General features: G+C 48.7%; 1 protein-coding gene across 6 annotated transcripts in view; it reads right to left on the bottom strand.

Moving 5' to 3' along the window:
* Window positions 1-22,672, bottom strand: part of APBA2 (amyloid beta precursor protein binding family A member 2) — a 211,836-nt gene that overhangs the window by 40,952 nt on the left and 148,212 nt on the right. For 5 of the 6 annotated variants that reach the window (XM_032259930.1, XM_032259928.1, XM_032259931.1 and 2 more), the window contains one exon: window positions 12,863-13,853. In XM_032259930.1, the coding sequence (XP_032115821.1) occupies window positions 12,863-13,813 (951 nt within the window). In that variant the 5' untranslated portion in view covers window positions 13,814-13,853. Of the gene's footprint in view, window positions 1-12,862; window positions 13,854-22,426; window positions 22,524-22,672 lie in introns of those variants that run through there. The other variant, XM_032259929.1, reaches the window with a different exon arrangement.

Genomic DNA, 22,672 nt, shown 5'->3' on the forward strand with positions numbered 1-22,672 from the left:
CTAATATCCATCAATGGATGAGTGGATAAATAAAACATAATACAGCCATTCAGGGGAATATCATTCAGCCACAAAAATGAATGAAGTACTGACACATGCTACAACAGAGATGAACCCTGAAATCACTATGCTGGTGAAATAAGCCAGACACTAAAGGGTACACATTGTCTGATTCCATCTTTATGGAGTATCTGGAATAGGCAAATCCAAAGTGAGAGAAAACAGATTTTTCATTGTGGGGGCTGGGGAGAGAAGGAAGACTGCTTCCCAAGTGCAGGGTCTCCTCTGGGGGCAGTGAAAGTGTTCGGGAACAGCAGAGGTGGTTGCACAACATTGTACTAAATGCCACTGAATTGTACGCTTTAAAATGGTAAATTATATGTTATGTGTCTATTACTACAATTTAAAATAGTGGGAGAATCAAGAGTTAAGGAGAGCCCTGTAAGGGTCTCCAACATCCTGGCCTATGAGAGCCCCTTCACCGAAGCTCCAAGGAGGTCACCCGCCAGCCTGTACTGAACGAACGCTCCCGTGACTGACACCCAGCAAAGTGGGAGATGGCCCAGGCAGGGGATGGGTCATCCAGGCAGCAGTGGCAGCTGCCCACCAACCACTGACATTCCTCCTCCTGGTCATCTGTCTCACATACCAGATGCCGTGCTGGGTCAATTTGTGGGGAGGGTGGGAGCTCCGCCTCTCACAGCCACCAGTGCTGCAGAACTAGGGAGTATTCCACTTGGTTTTGTCCAATTCCCAAATGAGAAAATCTTCAGCAACCCCTTCTAGACTACTGCTTAGGAGCCAGCACCGCTGCTTCTGCCTCTAGCTCTACATATTTGTTGCAAACACCTGCAATTTTTCCATCCTGCTAACTTAAAAGCAAGAAGCCCTGTGTGTATAGTTTAATGACAGCAACCCACTGGGGCTAAAAATCAATCACGTGGCTTTATCGGAGGCTCAAGCCTGTGGTTCTCCCAGGAGGCATGACCGCTGCCTCTCCTGTGTTCTCCCAGCGGCCTCCACACTTGACCAGGAGCCCTGCACACATTCTGACAAAAGTAGCTTGACATGTGAGAAAGGAACACAATGATGGTACCCAAGCCAAAAGGAAATTAAACAACCAATAGTAAGTCAGTATTAGACTTCAGATTCCAGAGGGCATTCTCTACAGCATTTAACTTCCACTAATTTAGATAGGCCAGTTATCTGTTCTCCTAATATGAGGAGTCCACAGTTCCAGTCAATAAGATTAGTCCTAATAAGAAAAAAACTGAGTTTATTCTCAATGGAACTGCCTAAGGTTATAGACACTAAAATTAAGTCCTACAACTCATAATTTGAAAAACAAGCTTCACCAGATGTTAAAGAAGACATCAATGATCCAGTTAACTTCCACTAAATCTACCTGTCTACTTTTATGAATGTACAAAGTAGAGTATCTGGGATATTTAAACTTGTGGAAAAGGCAAGACGATAGCAGAAATAGCAGTTATTTAACGTGGAGTTAACGATATATGTTGATCGTTCATGACACTCACAAGGCAAGACCACAACCACTTTGGTGTACACCACAGCCTGGAGGATCTACGTTCCTTCCACTCCTGCCAAGGTGGGATTATGACCAATACAGACGGAGGAGAAACAGGGAGCCTCCCTTCCCACTCAGGTTGTGGCTGTATTATTTACCCATAGCTCATTTTGGTCTTGAATGTCCTCCTGAAAGCTCCCAGGGATGTGCCAACCCAACGCCCTACAACCACACATACCAGGTCCACAGGTCCAAAGGCCTGAATGGGTGTAATCAGCTCATCCCTACTGTGGCTACATCCAAATAGTTCTGACTGGCCCAAAATGTTTTTACATAAAATGTCTTTGTGGTTGATATAGTTTGGATATTTGTCCTCACTCAAATCTCATACTGAAATGCAATCCTCAATGTGGGAGGTGGGTGTAGAAAGTAAAACGTTCAGGCCGGGCGCGGTGGCTCAAGCCTGTAATCCCAGCACTTTGGGAGGCCGAGGCGGGTGGATCACGAGGTCAAGAGATCGAGACCATCCTGGTCAACATAGTGAAACCCCGTCTCTACTAAAAATACAAAAAATCAGCTGGGCATGGTGGCACATGCCTGTAATCCCAGTTACTCAGGAGGCTGAGGCAGGAGAATTGCCTGAACCCAGGAGGCGGAGGTTGCGGTGAGCCGAGATCGCGCCATTGCACTCCAGCCTGGGCAACAAGAGCAAAACTCCGTCTCAAAAAAAAAAAAAAAAAAAAAAAGTAAAACGTTCTTTTTCTAAGTTTCCCTTCTTGTTAAAGAATAATGATAATAAACGTTAGAAATAATAGTTTCTTTTAAAGACGCACTTTCTCCAGAGCCTTCTTGCTTTTTGTTAGTAACTCTTTGTTTAGCCCTATCCTAGGTAGTTATTAGATATAAGGGAGTAAGTACATTCTGTGTCCCTGTACTTTAACCAAGATAGCTGTGCTAGACATCCTCACAGGCACGTCCCAGCTCACAGCCTATGCCCCTTCTTTACTTGGAAATGTTATTACTTTTCTAAGTCCTTTCGAAAGCAACTTCCTCTTTTCCTTTGTTCTCCATTGCTTTACCTACTCAGGAAAGTTTTAAGTTATTAGCCAATCAGGTTTAGCTTAGACTGTGAGGTCTGGCTCCAACCAATGAGATCAGACACAGCAGTAAGGACCCAATGCGTAAGGGATAAATATGCCTGCCTTTCCTTTGTTCATTGCGCTTTCACGGTAAGATTGCTGACAGACAGCACCCTTTCTGCAGAAAGTAAAACTGCCTTGCTGGGAGATCCTTTGTCTCAGTGCTGATTTTTCTTTGCAACAAGAGGGTGAATGAGTGATGCCGCCACCGACAGCAGCAGCCTCCACCCTGACATCACACCTGAGCAACTCTGGGGAGCAGTATCTCCCCAGTGCAAGCCCAGCTTGGGCTCCCAGACCTGCACAGCCTGGCTACACCCACAGCAGACCATGCAGGCCACCTGTGAGGCAGACCCAGCAGTGAGTCAACTCCCAGTGTCTCTGAAAAGGACCAGGACCAGATGGAGACCTGGACCACAGGTAGCTGTTGACACTGGAGTGGACAACAGCTTCTGTGAGCCTACCCAGCCCAAATCTCCTTCAGCTCCAGCAGTTTGGGCCTTGGCTTGGTCTCAGCTGCAGGGAGACCAACTTCTCTTCTGAGAAGGTCGAATGGAAAATTGGGGGCAGATGTGGGCATGGCAGGTTCATTCCATTCTGCATCTCCTTTTCCCACATGTCTGAGTTGTGTGTAGTTTTCCTGAGCTGCCCATGGTATTCTCTGACATAGGATAAGGAGCTATTCTTGGTCAGCCCCTATTACCGTAGTCCCATGTCTTTTCATAGCAGCTGATTAGCATTGGTTGTGATCTGAATGCTTTGGGGTAAAAGTCCCATGCCTGCCATTGCCACACTGTCCCATGTTGGGCAAGCACACCATAGGTGACAGCATGCATCTCAGCATGTTCAACTACGGGGTCATTCTTCCTAAACAGATGTTTCTAAAACTTCTTGCACTGAGCCCTGTACTTCCTAGGGAACGTCATGGGCTAACTGATTTTGCCAGCTGGGTGTCTCTCAAGCCTCTGGTGCATGAGAGGCATGATGCCCGGCACCACGGAGGCCCAAGAATGGGAGGCATGGGACCTCGAGAAACAGATGCACATAGAGAGCTCGGGTTCCGTACCCAACGCTCTCACTCCCCGCAATCTGCCCTAGGCACACCGCAGGCAGATCAGTGCAATTCAAGTCAGTATCTCTTACACACACATGACGAGCACCTCGGCCTGCTGGCACCTCTTCAGGTCCTCTGTGCAAGTCCTTCTAGACACTGCCAATCTACCCCTCCCATGCCTCTCCTTTCCCAATCACCAGAACTGTTCAGGGTCAGGGGACCCCACCAATGGGTGGCCACCACCAATGGGTGTTTTCTTCCCTAGCCAAGGTCTCTCCTAAGCACCCTGCTGCATCTGGCCTTCCTAGTGTCCCTCCCCTCAGCTCCTAAGGTCTCTCCTGGCTCCCCTCCACACCCCAAGTAGAACCCTCTGTCCCTCTCTCATCACCATCCCCAACTCAGGTACTTCGCCTTCCCCTCATCTTGTTTCAGAGCTCAAAGCCCTGTCACAACTCCAGCCCCTCCATGCTGAGGACACTCGCACACCTCCACGTTCAGCCCCACCTTGTCGGCTGACTTCCCAAAGCCCCCCTCAAAGTCCCAGAGCCTCTCTCCCTGTCCCCCGCTCTGGAGCCTATCCCAAAAGCCTGCCTAGAACTCGTCTCCTGAGCACATGGCCACATCTGGACGGGGGGCGGGGGAGAGCCTCATGTGTCCGTCTCCCTCTAGAATGAGTTTCAAATGCAGGATGATGCCACTTTCACCCTGGCAGCCCCAGTGACTGGCACATGGCAGATGCCAATTCACATGGGCCATGTGGGAGGGATGCAGGGAGGCCCAGCCCCCCACATCAGGAGCTGCTCAGCAGGGGAAGTTGGCTTTGAAGTAGAGTCTGAACTGGGGTAGAATCTGGAAAGGTGTCCAAGGTTAAGAGAGGCTTGGCTATCATTTGGAGTCAGTGAGAGACGGTGGTTCCAGGCCCAGCTTGTCTGCCTGGAGGAAGAGGTGTGTGGGCTTCTCAGCTAACTTCCTATTAGACATAGGGTGTGAGAAAATCAGGGAAGCCCTTGGGGCTGCGTGGCTGTGGCCCCATCCCCCAATCAGTGATTCTTGAGTAGAAAGAGGTATGTGAGAACCCCCCAGCAAGGCATAAGCCACACTTAGGAGGGCCCTCAGAGGGGACAGTGTGGGGGCACATTGGGTGGCCCTTACCCCACCTCACCCCCAGCAGCTCCAGTGTGGCCCTGGCCAGTCCCGGTCTTCCTCTTGTCCTGTATCAAAATCAGGGCTCACCACCTCCCCTGTGTCACTCCCAATGACAGGGCTGTCATCTCCCTCCACTGGTGTCCCCGCCACTGCCCAGCATGGCCGGTACCCAAAGTGGGTGCAGGGCCTTGTCCACCCGCCTCCCCCAGACCCAAATCCACTTCCCATGGACTGAAAATTCATCATCGGCATCTGCATGAGCACTCCACGCCCCATACCATCCACAAAGACACCCAGATCAACTCCCCTCCCACAGCTCCAGGAGACGGGGGGTCGCTGGCGCAGGCAACCCATCCAGAATGTTCCAGGACTCTGAGCTGCTGCAGCAGGGTGGTATGCAGGCTTCCTGGCTGTGGCCCCAGCATTCCTAACCACTGTAGTCTGCTCTCCCCCCGAGGACTGGGGTGTGTGGGGAGGAGGTACTTTTTAGGTCACCATTAGTGGGAGAGCTTTGTATGTCCACCCTGTCGCAGCACTGGGGGGGAGGAGCATGGGAAGGGGCTCAGTCAGATGACAGGGCACACAGGAGTCCCCCAGGAACCCTCCCGTGCAGCCTGCCCAAGGGCAGAGCAGGAGTGCTAGGCCTGATGCCAGGGGTATGCGGGGGTGAGGAGCGCTGCAGAATCTAGGGCAGGGCTGCAGAGAGGGGCAAGCCTGCTGTACTCCACTGAGGCCAGGGACTGGAGAGAACCTTCCCCTGCCCAGGCAGGCCATGCCCCATGCCCCCATAAGCCCCTGCCCTCAGCACCACCTACAGGCCCTTTCCCAAGCTCCATCCTACTGCGGGCCAGGTTTAGACAGACCCCAAACCACTCCCTCCTGGGCGCAGTGCAAGCCCCAAAGCCCCTCTATGCAGGACCGCCCCATCTGCACACCTGTTGCCTCTCTACCTGCTGATGGGGGAGGGCACCTGGGCGCCAACGACCCCATGCCAGTCCTGTCTCAGTCCTCTTCTGTAAAGCAGATACTGACAGTCCCTTCACATGCCACTCAGCAGGGCATGTGTGTGAGGCCCTGGCTCGGAACACATGAAGTGCCACTGCCTCCCACCTGGGGGGCACACCCAGTTACCTGTGCTCTTGGCACCTTCTCTCCCTACCTGGCACCAGACACCTATTACCCTCTGGCAAGGTTTTCCAAAAACCGAGCTGCTACTGAATGCCAAGTCATGCACAAGGCATCTCTACAATGAACAATGATAACAAGTCTGCGTTTGATGTGGCCTTGGGGCCCTTAATCATGCTTCACTTTAACTGTTGTATTAAGTTGGCTAAGCTGTATTGATTTTTCTTTTTTCATTTCTGTTTGTTTGTTTCTATTGTCAGAAGGCTCTTTCTAGAAAGCAGCAGCTGGGCCAGGGATAAAGAGAAATCATAAAAACCCAAAATAATCACAACGCGTATTTGGTTTGCCATTCCAAGGTGTGGAGCTATTCAGCACTTGTTGAGTAAATCAAATATCTCAACTCAACAGTCACGGAGGTCGTGGACGAGAAATGCCTGCTGCTCCAGGAATCTCCACGGTCCAATGGAGTAAGCCTGTCCAGGGAGAATTTCAGGCAGGGCTGACTTTTTCAAGAGCATCTTATCTCCTGATAGACATCACAAGGTAACAGGTGTGATGGTGGCACTAAAGCAATCCGTCCAACCCTTGCCAAACCTGGCTGCTTCCCAGGCCACTCAGAGGCACCCAGAGAACATGCCATCTAGGGCCACCCCACAGACCCACAGAGCTAGAATCTTTGGTGCTGGACAAACCGGCTCTCATGGTCCCCACTCCCCCAGCAGTGTGGGTGAGCTGCCCTAGGGAAAGCACGGATCTGCAAACTACTCTTTTCAAGGGAAGTGTGCCAGAGACGTGGCAGGTGCACACATCCAGCCTCATCCCTGGAGCTGTGAGACTGAGCTAGGCACTGGGTGCCCAGGTGGGGTCCTCCCTCCACTCACGCTTTACTGCCAATGGTAGATGGCCACACAGGGAAGTGTAGGAATACCCATTCCATCAGGTCACTCAATGCCAGCCTGGCTAGACCCAACCTGTATATTCCTCAATCACTGCATGTAAACAAAAATCAATACTTCATGTCAACAAAGCTCAATAAAATTAAGAAAAATGCCACATGAACAATCTTTACTTGTTTGATCCATGCCTGAGCCCTGGTGAAGTCAGGATGTGTTAGCACTGAGACGGGGACATTTTACAGACTGGGGGCCTCTGTGTGTGCTAGTCACCTCACTGACACCATATCCCACTCGCTGACAACAACAGGGCATGCCAAGCCTTTCAACAGCAAGGAAACAGAAAAGAGACCATCTCTTTCCAGGCGGAACACCGCACAGCTCCCCCACATTAACTCTCTCCAGCAAGCAGGCTCAAATGCGGACTGCACAGAACTGGACACTTCCTAAGGCTCTTCAAAGGCTGCATTCTGCAGTGTTTAGAGGCATGGGTTTTGGCATAACACAGTCTGTTCACAGGGGAGGTAGTTAACTGTGCCATCTGCAACACAGGACTCTAGCTCCATCTCTCTGGGTTGTGCTAGATTTACTGAGATCGTATTCCTAACACCCTTAGGTGTTAGGTGCTGGCAGTCACCACCAACACCACTGCCACCTCCTCCGACACCCAGGGACTTTCCACAAACCACAACATAAGAAAGGTTTCACTGGGTGCGGCGGATCACACCTGTAATCCCAGCACTTGGGGAGGCTGAGGTGGGTGGATCATGAGGTCAGGAGTTCAAGACCAGCCTGGCCAACATGGTGGTCATTCACACAGTTGGTCATTCACACTCATTTAAAGAACAGCTCTAAATGTTGCCCTGAGAACTGAGGGCAACATTTCAAAGCTGCCCTGAGCACTGAGTTGATGAATACTGAATACACTGCTCCTAGGGATGATACAGGGTTAGGTTCCTATGAGTCTTGGAACACATTTTTGTCAATGTATCAATACACAACCTTGGTTTATGTGCGTTTCTGTTTAAAGACCCCTTGTTTAATACACATTTCTTACAAATAATTACATGCAGTATTTCTTTATCGTAAAATGTTAGCTGAGAAGAATTTAACATTTCCCTGACCCTATATCACAAGACAGTAAAGTTTCTGGGCTTTCTGCCTGTCCACTGTGCTTTTTTTAATCGGTCACTGTCCCATGAACCTGCAAATTTAGCCATTCCTCCATCTTTTCCTTGACTTCATCACATACGACAGAAGTCACTTTAGCAGCTCCCAGAGTGGCAGCACAGATGAGTCAGCTCTGTTGCTCAGGCCTGAAGGAAGCTTCTCCGGCACACGTAAGGCACATGGTAGCCATTCTGTGCTCAGGATCACTAGATTTCAGCACTACACTTGAGGGCCATTGTAATACCCACACACATAAATCAACAAAATGCAAAGAACACTAAACGGATTGTGAAAGGAACAGCTGTTTACAGCAGGAAAGCTGAAACAAGGAGGCAAAGCCCTGTTCAAGCTCAGCTGGGAACGTGAGACTGGGTGACTCCAATTCTTCTCCTCTCCCGCTATATTCCGGAAGAAGTTATGCATCAATATTAGCAAGTTAACAAAGTTGCAAATACAAAATCCATGAATAGTAAGTATCAAATGGTACTTTGTTTACAGAACACCTCTAAGTGGATGTTCTGGGAAATCCTGACCTAGGTTTGTCTCTTTGATTCAAAAACTCTCTACAATGGAATTCTACAATGCCATATGGCAAAATATGTTTTTGCCTATGTTTTTCAAGTTTTCCTCAGTAAACTTGCAGTGCTTCGAGAGAACCTATTTTACTAAAATAATTCATGTATAGATCTCCATTCAACATCCTCTCTTCCTGTCTTCCAACAATTTTAGAAATTCCATTGCCTTGTGTCTCTCCTATTCCAACCCCCATATAGACCTCTTGGTCTCAGCCAAGTTGCACAGGTGGGAGGGCTACCTGCAAACTGTAGCTTTTTCAAAATGCACGGCATCCTCCAGCTCAGGAGGGCACTTCCCAGCACATGTGGCAACTCTTTTTTTTTTTTTTTTTTCTGGTGGGGGGTGGGGCAGGCCGGAGTCTCGCTCTGTCACCAAGGCTGCAGCACAGTGGCATGATCTCGGCTCACTGCAGCTTCCACCTCTCGGGCTCAAGTGATTGTCCTGCCTCAGCCACTGGAGTAGCTGGGATTACAAGCATATATCACTACGCCCAGCTAATTTTTGTATTTTTAGTAGAGACGGGGTTGCCCCACTTTGGCCAGGCTGCTCTCAAACTCCTGACCTCAGGTGATCTGCCTACCTGGAGCTTCCAAAGTGCTGGGATTACAGGTGTGAGCCACTGTGCCCAGCCGGCAACTCGTTTTTCGTATCAACCAGACCGAAGCAATGTCCTTCGTGAATACATCCACCCAGACTGGGAAGAAGGAACCATCCAATTAAATCCTTCTGCACCCAAAGGAGGTGAAGGGATCACAGATGAGTCACCAATGTCTTAAAATGCTGCAGAGATGATGAAAATAATATAAACAAAATTCAAAACAAAGTGCACTAAAGAGGACAACATATGCAGCAGAAAGTCACACCGGCAGTGTAGAACGCGCTCCCATGAGATGGAAACACATCGGAACCAAAAGATGAAGGGCACGTATCCAACATCCACAGAAGAAGAGAAACAATTAGACAAGGTCATCAAGGGGGAACGGTCAGTGCTGATGTACAGCATGGGGATTTATCCTCAGGTAATAAACCCAAAGAAGGAAAACATGATTTGTACAAAGACGTCTGTGGCAGCCTTACACCTCAGAGAAAATGCCACCCGAAAGCTGCATGCTCAATGGCAGAATATGTGCAGCGAAATCAGTTATATGGCACGTCACCCAATGGAACACAAAAAGGTCAGTAAAAATAATCGTGGAAATTATATAGCAACATGGAGAAACATTTATCACATGTCAGATTTTAAAAGCTGGACGACAAAAATACATTTGGGTTATGATGAGAGCCACGTGCATAGTTTACGCTCAACGCTAAACAAAAATGGTCTGAAAAGGAACACAAAAATGAAACAGCTCATCTGTTAGGGTAGCAAGGACCATGGAGAATACATTTTTTATATTTCCATTTTTTCTGACTCTATTGTACTGTTGCCATTCGTGCAATGACTAAATGCTACTCAGTGCTCTTAAACATATCCAGGACCTCATTTTTCAAGCTGTGAAATGAGTAGAAGAGGTGAGGGATGCCACACAATCTCCTCCAAGTGAGTCTCCTACGGCATCGCTTCTCCAGCTGGAATGTGGCATCTTGTTGAAATGAAGATTCAGATTCAGCAATGTGGGGGTGGGGCTCCCCAGTAATGCCAATGCTGCTGGGTTAGGGTTAAAAAGCAAGACTCCTACAGCATCTAAGTGACCAAGATTGCCCATTTCTCCCTTCAGATTTTTTTTTTTTTTTTTTTTACTGCAGCCTCAACCAAAGGCATCACTACACTAAGTGGACAGCACTGGGAACAAAGAGGCGGGTGTGGGACGCATGGTGCCTTATGCATCTGTTTGAGGCCAGGCCTTTTTTGGCTCCTGGCACAGCCTGGCTGTCTCTCAGGGGAGTAAGGGGATTGCTCTTAGGAAAGAAGGTTGTGATTTCAAGCAAGACACCACCAAGTCTCCCAGCGCACATGCTTCATATGGAATCTTGCTTTCAAGATGACTTCTATTGCTCTTTCTGGTCAGGTTTCAAAGAGATCCTCATCTGGAATGGGGTCCTCAGATCTATAGGCGTGGAGACCCTGCCCATGTGCAGTGGGTCTGGTGGAGTCCTCAGAAAGAGCAGTCAGGGCCTGCTGGCACCAGGGCCCTTGTCAGTGTGGAACTCTGGAACTGCCAAGTGCTCCCCTCGATAGAATTAATTTGTGAACTGATAAAGAAAGAAAAAGGACAGGACAGCACAGCACAGGACAGGGAAGGGAGAGTAAAGCCATACAATCATTAACCAGCCTAAATGAGCTTTTCCAGTGTCTCAGACAAGAGCATTTCCTTCAAGGACACACTCTCCTTAGGGAAAGAAGCAGCCTCCTTTTCCATTCAATGCCTCTTCTGTGAAGAACAGACCTCCTCTTGACCCTCCACAATGGCTGGGGAGGTCCTCCACCTTGATGTGCCTTTTTTTTTTTTTTTTTTTTTTTTTTTTTTTTTTTGAGATGGAGTCTTGCTGTGTCGCCAGGCTGGAGTGCAGTGGCACAATCTCTGCTCACTGCAAGCTCCGCCTCCTGGGTTCAAGCAATTCTGGCACCTCAGCCTCCCGAGTAGATGGGACCACAGGCGCGTGCCACCATGCCCAGCTAATTTTTGTATTTTTAGTAGAGACGGGGTTTCACCATGTTGGCCAGAATGATCTTGATCTCTTGACCTAATGATTCGCCCACCTCGGCCTCCCAAAGTGCTGGGATTACAGGTGTGAGCCACCACAACCAGCCCTTCATGTGCCCTTTTAAACAGCAACTACCACCCACCCATTCATTCATTCACCTCCCAGCTCTCCAACCCCAAGGTCACTGGGTTTTTACCAAAATTAACATCCGGTTAGCGTGAAGCACAAAACCAGCAAAACATTGGGCCATGCTTACTCCCCAACAGGCTCTAAAGATCATTTTCCTTGACAAGAACTTGACCAGAGATACCATTTGTCACAAGACACAGTGTGTCACACACTGTGCACAGCCCACATCAATCCCTGCGGTGCCTTCGCCATTGTTGCGGGACAAGCCCAGGGCCTGCCAAAGACCAAAGAGAAACACAGAGAGGCGCTCTGGCCTAAAGCCCAGACCCAGGGTCCAGGGCCTCCTGGCCTTAGGGGAGAGCTCCCCCAACATCCACTAGTACCATGGGAGTTCCTATGCATCCCACAGCCCCGTAGACACGGAATTGCTGTGAGTCACAGGAACACCTCCAAAGTGAAGTCAAGTGAACGTGCTTTAGAGAAAACATAAGACATCTAAATACAAGTGCTGAAAAGCCAAGTGTCAGTATGATTTCTATTCCAAACCCAAGCTCTCAGTACACACACACACACACACACACACACACACACATACACACACACACACACACACACATACATTCAAATTCATGAACTCTTCTCAGAAAAAATGTTAAGGCGTTAAAAAATATGAAAGCAGTCCACATAACTGGACAAATAGAAGTTCCTTTACACAAGTCCAATAATCAATCACATCTTTATATACTCAGTGAAGCTTTTTCTTTTTTTTTTTGGAAGGCAGCTTTTCAAATGTGTTTATTAGAATGCATGCTGACTCTGCTATAATTAAAAGAAAACACAGCTATGCTGACATCCACTGCCCTCATTAGCATGTGTTTCTTCCCCAAGGTTTTGTCAAACTTTCAAAAAATCCTTTTCCAAATAGTTATTCACAGCTAATGGCCCATCAGACCAAGGTCCCCAGGCTTTCGGAGACCATCCACTGTGAAATGCACAGCGGCCCCCACCCCAGCCACCAGGCCACCCACCACTGGCCACGGCAGTGTGTGAGCAGCAGCACCCCCATGTCTTTGCCACTGCCCTGCTGGTCTGAGTATACCCTTGAGGATTGACAGGCTCTCCCACAGACACTGCCCCACCATGAGCAGATCCAGGGCAGCCGGGGAGAAATGGGCTCTCTTCTAGGGTGGGAGTAGGGGCGTCTTCTGTGAAACACCAGTGGCCAATCAGCCCTCAAAAAGACTTCACTCCTGAGTCTGAGGGGTGAGCGTAAGAGTGGCCAGAGCATTCACACAACATGCTTCGTAACTGGACCAGTGAAAGGCTCAGCCACCATTAGAACTGCAAGGCACCCACCCCTCCCACCCCCTCGATTCAGCATCTGCGAGGGCTGTACCGGGAGGTCCCTTGCTCCCAGGCCCCTCTGCTCCCTTCCCTGGGACAGCCAGAGTCCTACCTGCTCGTGGGGCCACTTCGGCCTCTCCTCTGGGGTCCTGGTCTTGGGCTTGAAGCCTCTCTGGGGGTCTATGGGGTGCTTGGCCTCAGGAGGGAGGTTCAGTGACTTAGGCCTCGCCTCATGCCTGCTGGGGCTGCAGCTGGCCTTGCTGGGCGGGCAGGCCTCTGCAGAGTCCCCAGGTTCTGGCTCAGGCCCATGCTCAGGGCTGGCCTCACTGGCGCTGGTGATACTGGTCATGCTCAGGCTCATCTTGATCTCAGCCACGATCTGGTCGATGTCCTCCTCCTGGTCCTCCAGGTCCCTGTCAACGCGCCTCAGGCGATAGGGAGAGGCGCCGGTGTTCCCGTTGGCCTCTGCGGGGTAGTAGTCCTGGTAACCCTCTTTGCTGGGACAGTGTGGGCCATCTTCTTCCTGGTCGTCAGCCTCCAGGACGGAGGGCTCATCCTCCGGGATGGGCAGGTGGCCATCTGGGTAGTCCTGGCTGCCTTCAGCACCATGGCCATGGGGGTGCGGGCCTGCCGAGTCCGTCCACTCCTCCACCGCCTCCTGGCACTCGTCGGTGTCCACGGGGTGCGTGCCATGGGCCAGGTACTCCTCCCCGTTGCAGTCCATGCCCTCCAGGTAGCTGTCGTCCTCGGGGCAGTAGCGGATGTAGTAGGTGATGCCCTCCTCCTCCTCGGGGAGGCCCTCATCATAGTCCTCCTCCTCGGAGGTGTTGTTCACGTAGTCAGAGCTGGAGTCCCCATCGGGGCTGTGGTTGTGGCACTCCTGCTCGTCAGGCGTGGGGCTCTCTGGCCGCAGAGCAGCTAGCTCCAGGTCCTCGGGCACATAGCCCTCCAAGGGCAGCTCCATGTCCTTGCTCCTGGGCTCCTGGCTATGGGGGACAGGGCCTGGCCTCGTCCTGTGGTCCAACATGCTGCTCCCCGTGCTCTCACACTTCCGGTGGGCCATGGCGGGCACTCACACAGCCATCATCTCCCAGAGGCAGCCACTGTGGGGAGGAACATTGGGAAGGACAGAGTCAGAACCCCACAAAGCCCGGCCACGCGTGGGACCACTCCACCACCACGGCGCCTCCCACCACGTTCTCCCGCAGCAATGTGAACACACATCTGTTCAAACAGTGCACCATCCGCCACCCCGGCTGACTCATCATCAGGAACAATGTGCATCTGTGCCAAGGAGAATGAGGGCACACGGAGCTCCATGAAAAGCAGACAAGGGAGGCACCGGCAACTTGGCAGGACACCTGCCTCTCCCCCAGAGCCCACCGGCTCATTCCTGACTTCTCACTCGGTTTGGGTAGCCCAGGTGACCAAGTCAAATGGTCATAAGATCAAGTTGTTTGCTCTCAAGGGGACAAAGGATGCGGCTGCAGCCTGCAGGTATTGTGGGGTGACAGAGGAGCTGCTGAGTGCTGGCAGGCCAAACTGGGAGAAGGCCTGGACCCACCGCCCAGGACTCGGCACCTTATGCCTCAAGCCACACTGCTATGGCTTCACTATGTCCCCCAAAGTTCTTGCGTTGGAGACTTAATCCCTAATGCAACCGTGTTGAGAGGGGGGACCTTTAAGAGGTGATGAGGTCATGAGGTTCATGAATAGATTGATGTTTTTATCTCAGGAGGAAGTTCTTCATTGTGAGAGGGGGTTTGTTATAAAAGTGACTTCAACTGAACTCACTCTCTCACTCTTGCTCTCTCACTGTCCCTCGCCTTCTCACACTCTACCTTGGGATGACACAGCAAGAAGGCCCTTACCTAGATGCTGACACCTTGACCTTGGACTTCCCAGCCTCCAGAACTGTGAGAAACAAATCTCCATTCCTCATAATCATCCAGTCTCCAGTATTCTGTTGTAGCAACAGAAAACAGACTAAGACATATGCACTGTCCCTGAATAATTTTCAACAGTTTTTCTTTTAGCTTTGTCTCTCTGGGCCTGGCATGGGGACAGAGGCTGGAGGCAGGGAGACCAGTGAAAGGCTATTCTATCCCCTAGGGAAAGAAAGGGGCTAGCATCAGGAAAATGGCACAGAGGATGTCTAAAAGTTTGCTTAACGTTCTGCTTAAGGTAAGAGTTTCCCCAGATGTTTGTCATATTCTTTAAACTATACTCTTATGTTACACATGCCTTTTTGCTTAAATGATAGTTCAATTATTTAAAAAAACCATATTCCAGTAGTAAGAGCTTGCACACTTAAAAATGCTTAAAATGGCAAAAGAAAAGAAAATATGTCTTTTACTGCAATTTTTAAAAAGGAAAAAAAAGGAGAGTTTCGGCTAGAACAGTGGCAATAACAGAGAAATGGCTCAGTGAGCACCTTAGATGGCAGAAGCAAAGGGATCTGAGCTCTGATGGGAGCAGGGAGTGAAGATGAAGGGGAGCTACTGGTGACCCCAGCAGTCACTGCCCAGGCTCTAATCCTGCCTTCCTTTACCTCCTCTTCTTTCCCTCTTGTCTCTTTAGTTTAGGCCACAAACTCAAGGCCTTCCAAACTGTATCCCCCAGAGCGCCTGACACAGCACCTTGTTTGTAGTGGTGCCCAAAACACATCTTGTTATGAGACTGAGTGTACCAGATGGTCACAGTTACAGCAGTATGAATATTCCCAAAAGAACGAAGAAGGAAGTAATTATTTCATCCAGTCCAGACCCTCAGAGTGTGAGCACAATCACTGATGGAGCCACATGCTTTCAACGTGTGAATTCGCCCCAAGGACACTTGACGTCTAAAGAAGCCATGTTTACCCTGCCACCTGCACAAGGCGGGCCCATGGCCATGTCTCTATGTCAAGCAATTCACAGCACTCCCCCTAGGGTGGCCCACAGACAGCAAAGATGCCCCACACCAGAAAAACTGTCACTGAAAAGGACCCTGCGGGGTCTGTAACCCCATTCCCAAACTCTGACACTGGCAGTGCAATTCCAAATAGCTGTTCCCAAGAAGAGAACAAGGGACCAGCACTCACTAAGACATCAGCGACCCAGATACAATCAAAGGACACATGAACACTGAGCTGCCTCAAAGACCACACACAACTTGATACCAGATTTCTTTTTTTTTTTTATTTTTTGAGATGGATTATCACTCTATTGCCCAGGCTGGAGTGCAATGGTGCAATCTCGGTTCACTGTAACCTCTGCCTCCCAGATTCAAGCAATTCTCCTGCCTCAGCTTCCTGAATAGCTGGGATTACAGGCACCTGCCACCATGCCCGGCCTATTTTTTTTTTTTTTTTTTTTTTTGGAGACGGAGTCTCAGTCTATTGCCTAGGCTGGAGTACAGTGGTACGATCTTGGCTCACTGCAACCTCTGCCATCTGGGTTCAAGTAGTTCTCCTGCCTCAGCTGAGATTACAGGCACCTGCCACCGTGCTCGGTTAATTTTTGTAGTTTTGGTAAAGACGAGGTTTCACCATTTTGGCCAGTCTGGTCTTGAACTTCTGGCCTAGTGATCAACCCACCACAGCCTCCCCAAGTGCTGGGACTACAGGTGTGAGTCAACGTGCCCGGTCGATTTTTCTATTTTTATTAGAGACGGGGCTTCACCATGCTGGTCAGCCTGGTCTCCAACTCCTGACCTCAGGCGATCCACCTGCCTCAGCCTCTCAAAGGGCTGGGATTACAGGTGTGAGCCACCATGCCTGGCTAGATTTCCTATACTTCACAGAGGACAGCCAGCCACAGAGACAGGCCGGAGAAGTGATGTCAGGAACTTAGCAACCACAGCTCTTGGACACAATCACCAGTAGCAACGTTCCTCAAAACGGTCCCTCAGAAGCATGTGCTGAATGCAGCCGCTCACATGCAACCAGACTGCCATGTCTTGACTGTCAGGACAGCAAAGGGCAGACGGCACACCCCCGGCACATGAGCACACGGCTCCCATTCCTCGCACAGAAGGGCCATCTCTACAGCATCCCTGTATTCTCACCAGGCTCTCACACCAAGCTGTGCACATTGAAGGTATGCACATCCTTGTTAGAGAACAAACTAAAATACACAGTCCTCTTACTATCTTTACTTCAAATTATCTGTCATTTTGGGGGGATAAAATCTGTAATATGCAAGTAGAAATATGTGTATCAACACTCAATAAAATATTCTTGAGGCCAGTATAAGACATAAAGATTAAAATACACGTTACAGTAACATGGAACCGTCCCAATCCTATTAATATGTTATCCAAGTTTTCAAAAATGAAAACACTGAGGACACTGTAGAAGAATTATAATGGAACCAGGAGTTTATTTTCCACTGGTGTTTCTCATTAGCTCTCCAGGCCTTCAGATGATTTAAGAAAAATTTATTCCAGATGCACAACACTACTACAACCATATAATTTGCACTATAATTACTCAATTCATCACTTACCACTGCTTCCTATACTGTCTGTACTTCTTTCTCTTGAACTATTTGGTGGGATTTCATTTTTATTTTGTAAAAATAATTGTTAGGGTCATTTTGCTTAGTTAGGAGGTAACCCTTTTGTGTCTATAAAATGGCTCTGATCTCACAGAATGACAACTTTGCTGGGTATAAGATTTTGCATTGCATGCTTTTGCTAACACTGTTCCACAATCTTCTAGCTTATAGCCTCGAAGATGTGCACATTAATACTATTGGATTCTTTTTACCTTGATACTAAAATCTATTTCTTCAGTCTGGAAGCTGGTACAATTTCCTCTCCACTCTTAGAGTTCAGAAAATCCAGCAAACTATGTCTGGATGGGGGTCTTTTTTGATTTTATGAGGATCTCATTAATTTTATGTGAGATTCATTTGGTGAGCCCTTTCTGTATCAAGTCCCACATCTTACTTTAGGTATAGGAAGATTCTTGCTATTTCTTTTTTATTTCTGTCTCTAATGGCCTTTTTCTCTTTCAGGAGTATCTCTGGAATTTGTCCTCCAAATCACTTAACTTTACATTCATAGCGCCCATTTCATATTTTTTCTGTGTGGCATAAATTAGTTCCTCCATTTGACCTTCCAAAACACTAATTCGCTTTTCAGCAAGATGTGGCATATGACCTGCCTTTGTTCTTGCTGAAAACAAAGGGCCCCTGAGACATCAGTGCAAGTCTCTTGGTGAGTGGTGGATGGCTGGACAGTGTAAAATACAGTGGGAGATGATTTTATGGTGAGCTGGAGGCAGTCAGGGTGGCCATCTGGGACTTCACTGTTGAGATGTGAAGAGGTGCCTGTATTTTTTAGGGATGAAAGAGATGGGCTGTCCTCAACCAGATCAACTTGCTTCCAGGGAAAATGTCCACCCCTCCTAGAGGCACAGGAATAAGGTGCTCCTCTGAAACTCCCTGAGTTTGTGTGCTGCACCTGCCTGCAGCTCCAAAATTTCCAGACTTCTCATGGGAGGAGTCAAACCTCTTCTCTTGGAGCAAGCAAATCTAGTCACTGTCTAGAATCCTTTCTTTACATAGAAATATTTAACCCATCAGAAACTGCGCACATACAAGGTATGGAGCAGCTTCATGTTGCCCCTGATGGTGACCCCAGTGATTTTCAAGCTTTGTTACCCATTAAAAATCCTGATGCTCAGGTCACACCTCTTGCCAATGAACTTGGAACGTTTCAAATAGGAACCAGGCGTCAGTATACAAAAAGGTTTCACAGGTATTCCGATGTACAGCAAAGTGTAGGCACCATAGCTTTACTCAGGTAACCCAATACCCTTTACTAAACAGACCGTTCTGCTTCCCACGTCTTACAGTGACCAAGCATCTCAACTTTAACACTGAAAGTCTCATGTCCCAGAGGAACTGAGATGGCTGGTCACCCTGTATGTCATACAGTAAATTCTTACATAAACTTAGATCTGTCCCTGGACTTTCTAGTTTACATCATTTCTATCTTCCCAGCAATAGTACCATGCCATTTTCATTATTATGACTTTAGAGCATATTTTAAAATGACATAAGGCAAATTATCCCTCCTTATTCTCATTTTTTCATCTTCCTCTGCTATTCACATTTATTCCCCCAAATGAACTTAGGAGTTAGTGGTTCCAAGTGTCCCCAATATTCCACTGAAATTTTAGCTGGAGTAACTTGGCTGAAGTAAGTAAATTACTTCAGGGAATTTTTTTTTTCTTTTGAGATGAGGTCTTGCTCTGTCGCCCAGGCTAAAGTGCAGTGGCACACTCTCAGCTCACTGCCTCTGCCTCCAGGGTTAAAGTGGAGGATTTTTGTGCCTCAGCCTCCTGAGTGGCTAGGATTATCGGCATGTGCCACCACTCACTGGCTAATTTTTATACTTTTTGTAGAGATGAGGTTTCGCCATATTGGCCAAGTTGGTCTCCAATTCCTGGCCTCAAGTGATCTGCCCACCTCAGCGTCTCAAAGTGCTGGGATTACAAGAGGGAGCCACCACGCCCAGCCTCAGAAATTTTTCCTACTTAACAACACTAAGTATTTTTACCCAGTTTCACCCAAAAGTATCTTCATAGTCATTCAAGCTTTAGGTGTCTGTCAACAGCTTTGTGATTTTCTTTACAGCTATAGGCATCTCCCATTACGTTTTTTCTTAAATATAATATTTTGTGGCTACAATGAATGGATCTTCTCTTTCTATGTACCTGGTTACTGTTGGTATACAGAAAAAGAAACGATACTGATTTTGTAAAAATAGATTTTACTACGCTTCCCCTTTCCAGCAGGTGGTCATCCTGTCCACCCTGACCTGCACTTTCCTGTGCAATGAACAATGGCGTTAAGAGGCACCCTTGGCTTCCTCCGCATTTTAATGAAAATGCTTTCACTTCACCAGGGATGAGCCGGGGTGGGGGGGGGCAAGGGAGGCACCAAAATCTGAAGCAATCAAAATAAATACTATTTTACTGCAGTCCTTTAACAATCAAAATTGATGCAAAATAAATCCATGATGAACAAAATACCAAAGTACCAAAGTTCTAAATGAAGAAAGGACTGGTATTCCTGATTTTTCCTGTTGCCTCAGGCTGCAGTATGGCTTGGCTGTGCACTGGCAATGATCCTGTTTTTCACCATCGACTACAATGCTAGTGCTGGCTAACGGCAGCTCTTTTCCCAAGTTTGACGCCACAGACATTCTGATCCAGTTCTCTTTCCCATGGATACAAAGGGTAAGGGACCCACAGCGGCTGCCCAGAAAGACAGCCACGTCTTCAAAGACTCTGCAGAATTACACTGAACCTACCGGGGCACTTTTGGTGTAAGACAAAGAGCCCGCCTGTTGAAGATGAAGACTGAAGGTCCTTGTTTCATTTCAGACCTCTGTTTACTGTGAGGCCTTGGGCAAGATATTTAATGGAGAGATGGCCTTCCCCCTCTTAGGAAATTGCAAATGACAGTACATGCCTGCAGTACTGTCAAGAACTGAGTTCAAGAACAGAGTAACCAGTGCGTCTGAACTCCATAAACACTACATAAAGGGAGTTGAGGAAAACATCAATGAAATGGTACCGGAGAGGATGCCTGAAGAGGTGTCTGTCTTAGACAGCAACAGGGAACTCTGCTGACAGAGGTGGCTGGGGATGGCTGTGGCCAGGTGACACTGTCCCTGGCTGTGTATGCAAAGTGCATCTCTGCAGTGGGATATGGGTGCATCTCAGAGGGACTGTGGAAAGGGGAGGGGTTCTTGGGAAAGCCAAGAGTTATGCCTCCAATGCAGTGACTCACTCTTTGGTGGGCACAAGGCCCCCTGGAGAGTGTGCAGGTTCATGGGCCAAGATTCCAAGGTGGTGGGCCACAGGCCAGGCCTGGAGCTGCAGGTGGTTCTCACATTGCAGGTCCAAAGACTGCACTTGAGAACTCTGCCCTAGATAGATGCTTGTAGGTCTCTGGTGACTGCCCAGGAATGGATCTGACCTCCTTGCCAACAAATACAAGGCCCTCCCCTAGAAGCCTAGGCCCACCACATCCCAAGGCTTCTTCCCCTACTCCTGGGGATGGACAGTGAGGACAACTGTCCTCAGCCTCTTCAAACAAGGGCAAAGGTGGGTGGCCTGGCAGGATGGGGCTACTACAGCAGGTAATTCCCAAGCCACAAAGGTGGGGTGTGGCCAGGGGAAGGGGAGAAGGAAAGGTGGGCAAAAATGTAGGTAGAAACAAGTGATTCCTTCAAAGAAACAGTTCTCCTACCCATTTCTGGTATCTCATTTAGTTCACTCAAAGCATAATCGTGCAAGGAACTAACACACTGCCTTTTGCATGGAAGCAGTTTGCAACCTGATGATAAAGAATTTCGTTTAAGACACAGCCATGTAGAAGCGACTTTTTCAGGAAGCCCTTTAGTGAAGGAAGGTCCCATGTAGCTGCCAAATCCCACCTTTCTGGGCTGCCAGGCTCTCAAAACGTCTGGTGAAGGGATCTGCAATTACTTCAACTGCATGGTCCTTCTGGGGGTACAACTGTTATGTGCGGACAGCTGCCCTGTAGGAGGGCAGCAGAGAGCCGGAGATATGACTAATCTAGCACATCATTTGTGAAACTGATGTGGGCAGATTCCTGCACTCAGAGGGTGACTGCTTCTGCGGGCACATCACTTCCCGGCAACGAGGACTACCATCTGTTCTGCCCTGTTTTCTTAATAGGAAATCCAGAGAAGGCTGGATGCCCACTCGCAGTTGTTCCACCCACAGAAAGCCAGTGTTCGTTTGTGGTTTACTTCTTTCCAGTCTTTTATCTGTGCATCTCTTTTGCATAGCTGAGACCTTACTGTAAACATGGACCCACGTTGTTCTCTTTTAACGTGCGGTAAGCAACACAAGCTCTCCATAGGTATCATTTTGATGGTTACCTCCTACTCCCCAGCTGAATAGACATCCTCTGACCACTACAGACTGAATGTTTGCATCCCCCCCAAATTCACATGTTGATATCCTCACCCCCAATGTGATGGCTTTAGGAGGTGGGGCCTTTGGGGAGTGATGAGGTCATGAGGGTAAAGCTCATGGGTGAGACTGGCCCTTATGAAAGAGACCCCAGATAGCTGCCTTGCCCCTTCCACCATGTGTGGACACAGAAAGACGGTGGCCACCTAAGAACCGGACAGCAGACAGACCTCACCAGACAAGGAATCTGTCCACACCTTGATCACAGACTTCCCAGGCTCCAGAACTGTGAGAAATAAATGTCTGCTCTTTGAGCCACCAAGTCTATGGTGTCTTTTGATGCAGCAGCCTGAGCTGACTTGGACACTAACTATTCCCCTGCTGAAGCCACGTTCTGTTCTGGTTTTACATAATAAGTAATGCTGTTTATTCTGTGTTTCCCTCGGCATATACTATAGGCCCTTTCTCCCCTCCCAGAGCCTTTATCCAGGACCCTTTGAAACTGTCTTTGCTACATACAGTGACAATCCAAGGCCCAGGTCCTCAGGCGAGCCCCGGAGGGGTGTGGCCAGGAGAGAGTTAACCATCTCTGCTGTGGGGACTGGGGGCTTTCCACTGCAGAGCATGTATGCAAGCATACTCAGGTCTTTGCTTCTGGTCAATCATATTAAAGATAAATCCTGTACAACACACCATCTGGAAAGCAATTCAAATGTACAGGAGAAGCATGATTACCTGCTACATGTCCAAGAAAATGAGTCCCCATGTCCAGACTCAATTAATTCTCTAACAGCACATAAATCAATAGGAAGTGCAGCCCCCAACACCGCGCTCACCACTCGCCTCCTGAAACATTCTAATGAGATGTGGGAAATAAAGGCTCCTTGTCAACAATAAAGAGCCCCAGTGTCCTTAATCTAAACCATGGTTTTCTTTTGCACGGGCAAAGAGCATTAGCTGGTGCTTAGAAGAGCTGGTGAT

This window comes from Sapajus apella, unplaced genomic scaffold (genome assembly GCF_009761245.1).
Source record: "Sapajus apella isolate SASKATOON/1434 unplaced genomic scaffold, GSC_monkey_1.0 scaffold113, whole genome shotgun sequence".
NCBI classification, from domain to species: domain Eukaryota; kingdom Metazoa; phylum Chordata; class Mammalia; order Primates; family Cebidae; genus Sapajus; species Sapajus apella.